General features: G+C 38.9%; 1 protein-coding gene across 1 annotated transcript; it reads right to left on the bottom strand.

The window, feature by feature from the left end:
• LOC8084487 lies at positions 3,043–7,281 on the bottom strand. The gene is made up of 2 exons (XM_002452003.2): positions 7,116–7,281; positions 3,043–4,065 (listed from the first exon to the last, which is right to left on the bottom strand). The coding sequence occupies exon 2, from the start codon at positions 4,012–4,014 to the stop codon at positions 3,259–3,261; it is 756 nt and encodes a 251-aa protein (XP_002452048.1). The 5' UTR covers positions 4,015–4,065; positions 7,116–7,281; the 3' UTR covers positions 3,043–3,258.

Genomic DNA, 11,369 nt, shown 5'->3' with positions numbered 1-11,369 from the left:
GTTGGTCTCTGGATGTAGGCCATGAGTCTGTAGTGCCATTTGTGCAGCAATAGCTTGATGTATCTGCGTAGGAGTCTAGATTTGTCTATGGAAGCTTGGTCGTTCCTTGCCTTCAATAAATACCATAAAGTTGTTAGTGTAGCAATTAGATGTGGAGTTGGAGATAATGGCCTGCAGTATGAGTTAAACTCCATCTTGTTCTTGTGGTAGGTTGTTAGTGCAATGGGGTGGATCAACCGATAACCAAACAGCCCGGGACAAGTGGCAGTGGAAGAAGATGTGGGCATCATCCTCGACAGCACCACAGGTAGTACAATGTTTTTCAATGTGGATACTATACTTGATGCTCTATCTGCAGATGCAAGAGCTCTTCTAATGAGCCTCCACGTGAAGGCTTTAATTAGAGGCAGTAGGTTCTTTGTCTTCCAGGCTCTTTAAAGAATCAGATGAGCTTGGGGAAGGATGCTTCTGGATCCATGTTGAGGTAGTTGGATGGTCTGTTTACTACTTAGGTACCTATAGACATTCTAAACTAAGCATTGACCATTAGTGGCTGGAGTCCATCTGAGAATGTCGTGTTGGTTGTTGTCAACTGTGGGAACTGCAACAATTGCCTGTACAGCTTGGCCATCAAAGATGTTAGCAATAAGATCAACATTCCAGTTGTGGGAGTTGGGTTGCCAAAGATCAAAGACCGTGGCCGGCAGAGGGGATTGAGTAAACGGTAAGATCATGTGATCATGGATAGAGTCCCAAATTGGGCACCAAGGGGAGGACCAGATTGAGCTATTACCTGAATGCAACTAGTAAACTGAGTTGGTGCATAACTCTGTTTTGACCTGCATGACTGATGACCAACAAATGGATCTAGTTCCCGAATTGTTAGCAGTCCAAAAGGAGGAGTTGGGAAAGTATTTGACTTTAAGAACCGAGGTGAGGAGAGGGATCTTGTTAGTGGCAATGTTGTATGCCGCATGGATAATGAGTCTCTTATTCACAGTGTAGAGGTCTCTAATACCTTGTCCATCGTTCTCCTTGCTTTGGCATATGTCATCCCAAGATCTAAAGGCAATTGGAGAGGTGGGGTTGTCCTCTTGAACACCTGTCCACCAAAATCTTCTGATGATCATTGTAATCTTCTCTACAAAGGTCTTAGAAAAAAGAATAGTGGACATATAATAGACAGGGATGGAGGAAAGAACGGATTGGATGTAAGTTAGTCGGCCAGCATGATTAAGTTTATTGGCTTTGACTGTATTAAGCTTAGCCTGAATTTGTTGATGATAAAATTATAAGCCTTGTTCTTGTCATTATGGTTGAAAATGATAGGGTGACTAAGATGCAAAGTGTTAGGTAGAAGATCATGAACCGGGAAAATATTCTTGATTGTGGCCTGAGTATTGTTACTGACATTCCTATTGAACATAATAGCGGATTTATTTAAATTGGGTACCTGCCCCGAACGGTTGCAAAATTCTTGGAGGGTATTACTGACGGTAGTAGCCTCTTTGCGCCGTTGCTTGTCCACATAAAATTAGGTCATCCGCAAAAAGAAGCGAGTGAGATGATGGGCATTCGGGCCCGAGAGTGACACCTGCTAGGTTAGAATTTTGCAATTCATGTTGTAAGGTGATGCAGAGCTCATTAATGGCTACAATAAAGAGGTAAGGCGAGAGAGGACAACCTTGTCTGGTTCCGCGCTGAGAGTGGAAATCTACAGTGGGCTTGCCATTGATGAGGATGGAGAATGTTGGAGTGGAGATACAGGCGTGGATGAGACAAATGAAGTGGCTTTGGAGGCCCATGCATTGGAGAGCTGCAGCAACAAAATTCCATTCAAGCCTATCAAAGGCTTTTGCTAAATCAAGCTTAAGAAGGAAGGCTTGCTGATTCCATGACCTGAGGGTGAAGGAATGGATGATTCCTGGGTGATGATAATGTTGGAGGAGATGTGCTTGTTCTTAATGAAAGCAGCTTGTGAGTGACCAATGAAATTAGGTAGGTGGGGTTTGAGCCTATCAGCAAGGGATTCAGCAATAATCTTATAAATCATATTACACAGACTAATGGGCCTAAAATCCTGAGGAACTTTAGGTTGAATCCTTTTAGGAATTAAAGCAATGAAGGTTTGATTGATCTCCGATTGCATGAAGGCTAACGTATAGAAATTAGTTACTAGGTTGTGGACATCTTTGGATATCCACGGCCAAGCAGATTTGTAGAATGCTACATTTAGCCCATCTAGACCAGGGGAGGCATTGCTTCTCATGTTTTTGATGATGCTATGGAGCTCCTGCATCTGCGACACTGAGTTGGTGCATAATGATGCATTTTGTTCATCATCTTCTTCTGGTTGAATGGTGTTATCACTGTGATCATTTTGTATGGTCGTTGCGTTGATACCTGCAGTAAGCTGGTTAGGAGTTTCATGATGAACATTAGGAGTTACAGGTGTTTGAGTAGAGAAAATTTCTTGAAAATATGCTATAAGTGTAGCTGAAAGTTGGTCGTGAGTGGTGGAGTCAGAGCCGTCGGAGTTTTGAAGGTATGTGATCCTGTTCTTCTTGGTTCGTCTGATAATGGCTTGGTGGAAGAAATAAGTATTGCGGTCTCCTTGAAGATCCCAGTTTTTTCTTTGCTCTTTGGAGATGGTACTGTTCATCCTTGGCAAGAAGTTGGTGATGCTGATCTGTGAGTTGTTGTTGAAGCCCGAAGTCTTGCTGATTAGGTGGTTTGGCTTGATCTTGGAGAAGTCGGTTTTCTACCATGGTTAGGTCATCAGAAAGCTTGGGCTTGGCTCGACGCCATCTTTTGAGGTCAGCAGCAAGGTATTTGGTTTTATGGTAGAAGGATCTATTGGATGACCGATTTCAACTTGTTTTAGCCACTTCCTCGTAATCCTGTTCCAGAAGGCAACAAAAATCCTCCATAACTATTCCTTATTTCCTAAATATGGTGCCTTAGCCACTGCTGGCCGTCTCACCCTGCGCCTATAGTGGCGACCTATGAAGGAGTCCACAACAGTAGAAAGAAAGACGGAAATACTAACGTGAATTCTACCAAAACATCTTCATTTTTGTGCTGATTTCAAGTTAAGCAGAAATAGACACAGCGCATACAGAACGAACAGACAGCACACAACAGTTAGCCTAAACCTGAAGTTTTTAAAATCCCAAGTGATTCGCACACTCTTGAGAGAAAAACACAATATCACCTGGACGGCCAAGGTGTGCTACACAGCTATTTGAGAAACAATAGTCACTCATTGGCTCGCTGTATTGACAAGTCGCTCAAGCCTGCCACAAGTTCATCGATGCTTATCTGGCTCAAGGGTTTGGCTGCATCATCTGGAGGAAGAGTTGGATATACATCCTCTGGAAGGCTGTCCTTCTCCTTGAGGAGCTTCTTCAGATCTTTAATGAGTTCAAGCTCGCCATCATCATCATCAGAAAAAGGTACCTCCAGGTCCCAAACCCTAAATATAGAACCTGTTGACTGGGTCTGCTCAAGAACTTCAGATGAAGCCAACTCATCACCTGCCTCTGCTACATAACTATCCATTTGCTTACCATGTTCTTCTGCACCTCTGATTACATCAGCAATTTCACATGCTTCAATTCCATCCTGGTCATCATCGGAATTGTTTATTTGCTCCATGTGGATGTCACCATGCTCACAAATGTTTTCAGCAGGGAGGGAGTGAAGTTTTGCCTCTGAGATTGCATTATGTGCACTTCCTGAAATATCATCGGGACTTTCTGTTGGCCTTTCAAGGGCATCAAGCAACGCATTCCTCATCGCTCCCCAGTCATCATCTGACAGTTCAGAAGTCTGCACGAAGCATGAATCTGCCCAGGCAGCTTCCTCAGGTGAAAGTTCAACTACATTCTTATTTGATTTAATGGCTTCCATAATAGCAGGAAATATATCATCAGATTCAGAAGCCTCAAGTTGCTCTTCTTTTAGGCTTGGCTCAGACAGAAGAGCCAAAATGTCTCCATCTTCAGAAGTCATGGTCAAGCAAGGAACTCAGTACTACCTTAATGAGAAAGTGGCCTAGAGTACCTGCAGATATGATAAAAGAAAAGAAGGGCGGAGTCAGACTGTAAGGATAGAGAAGATATAATTTTTCAAGCAGAAGCTAAGGTAACACATACAAATATAAGAGCGCCAGGGATCCAGGTTACCGAATAATTTAAAATAGAGTAAAATCAGAAAGAATAAAAGGATGATGATATAACTAAGCAGCAGTACTACTTTAGTAGTTTAGGTTTCAGTGTGAAGAAGGTAAATAAGAGCCAACAGCCACATTTAAGAAAGAAGAGGAAAGCTGAGCCTATGCGATCTGGCCAGACTCTGACTGGCCATGGTACTTTACCCTGGGCTCAGCATCTCAAATTCACTCTTAAAGTCAATTTTATGTCATATTTGATGTAATCATTCACCAAAACAAGGAAAACCCTTCATTTTCTTATTAAAAAAAACTCAACCTGCGGGGATATGACAGCCCCTGGGCATTGCATTAAGAAAAAGACCTTCTCATGTAGGTTAAGAAGGCCAAAGGGTGCTTGGTCTAGTGGCTAAGACACTCGAGCGGCACTCCACAGGTCCTGAGTTCAAATCCCCGTGGGAGCGAATTTCAGGCTGTGGTTAAAAAAATCCCCTCGCTCGCCCCAGGCCAAAGCACAGGTAAAGAGATCGGCCCACACCCCGGGGTAACGTCTCCCTGTGTACGGATGGGGCGGGGGTTCGGGGGTTTTCTCGGTCGGGGTACTGAGATCTTCTCTCTTAAGTGCAATACCGTGGGGGCGGTCTTTCCCCCACCGGCCGAGTTTTTTTTTTATGTAGGTTAAGAAAACCTCCCGAGCCCCTGCCCCACCCATACACAGTGGCACCAAAGCCCATGTGAGAACGACCATGACTGGGGCACCAAAGCCCATGTGAGAACGACCATGACTGGGGCGGAGCCTTAGACAAGTGCTTTGGCGTGGGACAGACGAGGGGATTTTTTTTAACGCCAGCCTAAAATTCGCTCCCACGGGAAGTTGAACTTAGGACCTGAGGAGTGCTACTCAGACCATGTAACCAACTCAGCTAGAGGAAGGATGAAATTTTAATAAGTGTAAAAAAATGCCACCATGCCATAATAACCATACTGCTTCGGTCACTAATATTATGCACTATATAACAAAAGGAGCTCAGTGTACCAGAAGATAAGGTCTTATTCTACGGACCAGTAACCAAAGTGCCAAGAGTTGTTCAAACCTATTTTTTCATTCAACACAGAGAAGAGTTTTTGCAGTGCATATCAGATGGACAAGACTGTGACAATGATCACATCTTCCATGGTGTTTTATTTTCTTCATTTGCCTACATGTTTCTTAACTTGCTATCATGTATGTTCACTAAAAAAATGTGTAGCTGTTACCAAAAGTTGTGTTCAAAGAATAGTAGTGGAGAACTTCTCACTTCATTTGGCATCTAAAAAGCAATGCATGAAAATACAGAAAAAGAAACTGCACATAATAACATGAGCAACAGAGTGCATTTAAACCAACTAAAAGAAGCAATAGGGCAATGCTCACAGCTCACGTCAACAGCTACACAAGCAAAGTGGAAAACAGTATCACAGTTTCCCTAAACATTTTAGAGTAAGATGTTTGAAAACCATGGTAACATGGTTATATTTCATCTTTAACTATCAAACATCAAAATGGCACGGCGTTACTGCCAACTCAGTATTTTTTCCCCAGAGGTAACCGTGACCGTGATAATAATTTCTTACGCGCTGGTTCCTGATGTAAACTAAAATTCTTTAATACTAAGAATTCCACTAAAAAATTACCAAGAACTAACTTAGAGATGTTCCAGTGAGTTTTGTCAATTAATCCCAAGAAATAACATAAATCAACAGCAACAGCTAGTGAGCTTTTTTTTAATACACAAGTTAATAGATACGAGGCGGAGCCAGGATGTACACAAAAAAAAAAAGAGATTACAAGTTTCCATGAGAATCCACCAACCATTTATAGCATGCGTTAAGTGATCAAGCAACTTTTTTTTACTAATTTTAGCCATGGAACATTTCATCAGTAATGGGAACTCTTCAAGTATGACCCTCACTTGGATTCCAAAAGCTAAGGCCATGTTTGGATGTGAAGTATTTTAAAAGTTTTAGAGAAACACCATGGTTTTGTGACATACTTTGGTGTTCCGGAGCACCATGAAGTGTTTGGATGCAACAAACTATATGGTTTTGAAGGTTTTGAAAACCATAGTATCGCTAAAACTGTAGTCCTTCAAAAATTTTAAAACCCTAAACGTCATTTTTACTAAACCATGGCTTTGCACATTTATGGGTTCTAAAACTGTGGTTTCTTAATAACAGGGTGTATTAGTACTCATCCATGCTCGGAACTGGTTGAGCATGATATACCATCTCCTAAGCATAGCTTCAGTACTAACAAAATTTGTACTAAATAATAATTCTTAAAGCGTTTGTGCTAGTTTAGCTGGAACCTTCACCGCGTAATGGAGTTACATACTACTATAACCAAGGAATGCTGCCAATCTAAGTGGTTAATGAATTTCATTGAATCCAGGAAATTTGTTTCTTGGCCAAATCAAGTGGGGTGAAGCAGCAGAAGTACAGTTTCCAAAATCCCATCACTTCGAATAAGGCATTAGCATTTCTAATTTTTTTCTTTAAAAGTTATGAGCATAAGATCTGAACCACAGCACATGAGGAAATACACTAAATTCCATAGAGAAAGACATACATGCCACTAGTTGGCCTAAATACACACCCATTTTGCACTAAAAGCATACCATTAGATTATAAGAAAAGAGGGCCAAGGAATTAGGATCTAAGCAGAACATGACTCAATACAAGACTATTTGGACAGCGGATCAAAATAAACTGAATTAGGAGAAAAATTGGGCAGGTAGAGCAGTAGACCAGTTAATTTTTGCAACAAAATCGAAGTTTGTAGGCATAATCCATGTATATAATTGCAATTGGGTCAGATCCGAATACGGATAGATTACATTAGGGTTTGGGTGCTCGGAAAACACAACAAGAAGGGAAGGGAAGGGAAGGGAAGGGGTGGGCATACCTTACAGGTGCTAATCGCCATCAAACACCCAACGGAGACCTGACGTACGGTGGCGGCGCCGCTAGCCCAGCTGTCGCCGCTAGGAAAGAAAGGCCACGAGAGGTAGAGCGAAGAGAGCGCGAGCTGGCCGCTGGGTAAACGGGATGACCGGCAACCGGAGGAGGAAGGAAACAAAGGCCTCCTTTACATCAAAAAGTTTTTGGATTTTAAGACGATACGATTTTTATTTTTATTTAACAAACATTATTCAAATACAGAGTAATTAGGTTTAAAAGATTTATCTCATAATTTACAGACAAATTATGTAATTAATTTTTATTTTTATTTATATTTAATGCTTCATGCATGTGCCGTAAGGTCCGATGTGACAGAGAATTTTGATTTTTTTTTTGTTTTAGTGTGAACTAAACAAGACCAAAGAAAATCGACGATTTACCGCTTTGCAAATTTGTCATTTAAAGCCTCTTATAATCTAGGATTGTTTTGTAAGATTATGGGCCTTGTTTAGTTTACGAAATTTTTTGATTTGACTACTGTAGCATTTTCATTTTTATTTGACAATTATTGTCTAATTATGGACTAACTAGGCTCAAAAGATTCGTATCATAAATTACAGTAAACTGTGCAATTAGTTATCTTTTTAATCTATATTTAATGCTTCATGCATGTGCCGCAAGATTTGATGTGACGAGAAATCTTGAAAAAATTTTGAGAACTAAACAAGGCCATGGTTCATATCCAAAAAGTTTTTGCATTTTGACATTATAGCACTTTTGTTTATATTTGGTAATTATTGTTGAACTATAGACTAATTAGGTTCAAAAGATCCATCTCGCAAATTACAAGCAAACTATGTAATTAGTTAATTTTTTATCTATATTTAATGTTTCATACATGTGCCACATTATGATAATAAATCTTGAAAAGTTTTTAGATTTTGGGTGAACTAAACAAGACCTAAGAATAGAAAAAAAGCCACCTCTAAGACCAAGAGTTTCCAGTGCCATCTCTCTAAAAAAAATGTTGACACTTCATCACCGAAAGCGCGGATATATCCACAGCTGAAGACACACAAGGTGGATAGGCGTGAGAAAGAATAAAAAACAAAAAAGATCATATTACAAATATACAAGAGAGAAAAAATATATAAAAATAGTTAGAGTAATTTATAAATAGTATAGGATTCCTGATATAAAATGGTCTTTTATATTTTTAAAGTAAATTATTGAAAACTGTTGAAGATGATCTTATTTATTCCTCTTAATACTTTTTTGACGACTTGGAAAACTCCATGGTTTCGAAAAGAAATTCTTGGAAATTTTTGGAGATACTCTTAAATACAAATGGAAAATAAAAATGACTATCGAATTATCCAACGTTGGTATCCACTAATAAACCTTATAATATGCATATCCATATTAATATTGTTTCTAATATGATATTAAATAGATACATATGAATCCGTTTGTTAGTATTTTTCTCTATTCGATTTTAGATCCGTATAGACACATTTGAATTTAACTTTTTTAGTATTTTTCTATCCGATTTTAGATCCGTATTCGACGATACCCACATATGCAAAGAAAACAATATATCATGAATCTGTTATTTAATTTTATGATATAATGAGTAATGATGCATTGGAACCACCTAATAGTATATCGATAAACAACTATTAGTATTAATTTAAAAGTATTATGGTATGTAAATATTAAATTAATTTTAGTATTTGTTTGATATAGTTTAAAACTAATATATTTATTATTGTAAATTCTTTAATGTAATTGAGTTTATTTATTTATTGATGTAAATTATTTTATATAATTTATTCATGACAAATATTTACATAATTATAATATTAATTACAAAAATTGACATATTTAATTATTATAAATATTTATTGATAACTAAATTATTTTTATGAGCTATCCTTTTCTATGGGACTTTTCTATGTTAAACTCCCTTCGTGCACACTTGTTTATTGAGAAGTCAAGGAATTTAAATTTGACTAAAGGTATATATAAAGTAATTATTAGATTAATTGTTAAATATATTTTCATAATAGATTTTATTAGAGACATAAATGTTAATACTATACATTATAAATTTGGTCAAACTTTAACTAGTTGACTCTCATAGATACCATAGTTGCATTGTTTTGTAGATGGAGGGAGTACACAATAATCTCTACTTGTATAATATTTTTGTAATTCCAAAAATATTGATAAAGCAAAATGCATACTTATTTTCTACCATTTTTTTAAATTTTTTCACTTGACCCGTTATTTACTAAGAATTATTCATTATAATTTACTCCCTCCGACCAAGAAAGAGTGCAATTATGGGATCCATGCGAATCAAAGTAACTTAAGTTTGACGAAGTTTATAGTAAATAATATTAGCATTTATGTCTCCAAAAAAATTTATTATGATAATATATTCAACTAATCTCATGATACTTAGTTTTATATTTTGCATGATACTAGTTTTTTATATAAACTTAGTCAAAGTTGAAATTGTTTGACTCCTTGAAAAATGAGAATTACAAGGAGTAGTGCACTTTGATATCGGAGATTTTTTTTTATGATATGATATTGAAGATTATTAAGTGTACTTTCATTTAGTTCACTTTGGTTATTGATTAACTTTTACTATTTTTTTATTCATATATGGGAAAAAATGTTGAATTATAATAGATTTTGAGTTGAGTTGAGTAAAGAACCGAATAGAAATCCTACACCTATTTTGTATTTGTATTAAAAAATATTGTACATATTTGAATTTGAGTTAAAATATGACAAAAAGATACTATCCGAATCTATTTCCATCCTTATTGTTAGATCATCTCCAATAATCTTTCTAAACTTTTTCTCACTAAATCATTATTTAGAAAGTCGTTTGAGTAAAAATATTTTCTATACCTTTTATACTCTCCAATAGCTTTTTTTTTTATATCTTGTACATGCTCTAGAGAGACATCATTTTCGCTCTCCAATTTTGACTAGCAAGAAATCTAGAATATAATATGTTAATATTTGGATATGCAATTAAAGAGACTCAGAGGATGTTTTTTTTATCAAAGTCTCTATTGGAGGGATATAAAGAGTCTTTTGAAGTTGCTCTTATATACTTTGAAAAATTACCGGTTAGAAGATGTACACATTGATTTTTAATACCTATTTCCCCCCTTTTTTTCGTCCTGTGAACTCAGCCACCTCAAAAGATAAAATTGTGCATGGAGCAAATTGACCAACGTACGTGTGTAAGGATAGCCTATGAAAAGTTTCTTCTACAATGCACAATCGCTAAAACAAATGGTCGAAACATAATATGACACTACAAACATTAACTCTAGTTAAATGAATCAAGCTCCTTGTATCTTATACTAAAAGCATCTCTAGCAGTACTATCTAAAACAGACTATCTATTTCTATATTTAAATAGCCACATATTTTCATACTACCTAAATTTTACTTTCAACTCCAACAGTGCTACATAAAATAGACTACTCAAAACCATTCCAGCAAAGCATAATATATGGGATCCACGTGTCATCTTCTTCCCACTGCCTAACTCTGACATGTTGGCCGCGTCGGGCGAGGGCCGCTAGCGGCAGTCGCTAATTCGGGCCGGGAGGACCTTGCGCCGGTGAGAGCCACCCACAGGGGAGAGCCGCCACCTGTCGGGGAGATTCACCAGGAGAGCCACAGATGGCGGAGATCGACATCGCTGGTGGGGAGCAGAGCCATCGAGGGGCGGTGTCGGTCACTGGTTGGGAACAAGAGCCATCGGGGAGCGCCCATGGGGAGCAAGGCCATTCGCGGATGCAGGGAGGAAGGGCCAGTCATGGACGCTAGGGAGAAGCCACCCAGGAAGGTCATCGGTGGTGGCGGAGCTCCAGATGCAGTTGGGACGGCCAATACAAAGCGGGGGATGGCAGTGAGCGTCGGGATGGCCGCATCGCCTACCACGCTAGGGCAGGGACACCAGCGGCTTCCATGCGGCGGTGTGGAGGGGGCCTGCAGCCAACCGATGATAGCGGTCTTGTGCTCGGCGGAGGAAAGAGAGGTTCCGAAGGAAAACAAACGAAGGAGAAAAAAATATGTAGCTCCTCCCCCACCTTGCCTGAGCCGACGCCCGCCGTGTGGCGTGCGACCACCGATGGTGAGGGGCGGTGCTGGCCGCTCCGACAGGGTATAACCTTGGTCGGGAGGAGGCCAGCACACCTCCCCATCGGCGCATGCGCTCGCCTTT

The sequence above is a fragment of the Sorghum bicolor genome, chromosome 4 (genome assembly GCF_000003195.3).
Source record: "Sorghum bicolor cultivar BTx623 chromosome 4, Sorghum_bicolor_NCBIv3, whole genome shotgun sequence".
Lineage (NCBI taxonomy): Eukaryota > Viridiplantae > Streptophyta > Magnoliopsida > Poales > Poaceae > Sorghum > Sorghum bicolor.
Note: the sequence above shows the minus strand (reverse complement) of the source record. Positions and strands in the feature narration are given on the sequence as shown.

Excerpts from the sequence above, each read along its gene's own strand:
- LOC8084487 (XM_002452003.2), bottom strand. The coding sequence starts at position 4,014 with ATGACTTCTGAAGATGGAGACATTTTGGCTCTTCTGTCTGAGCCAAGC.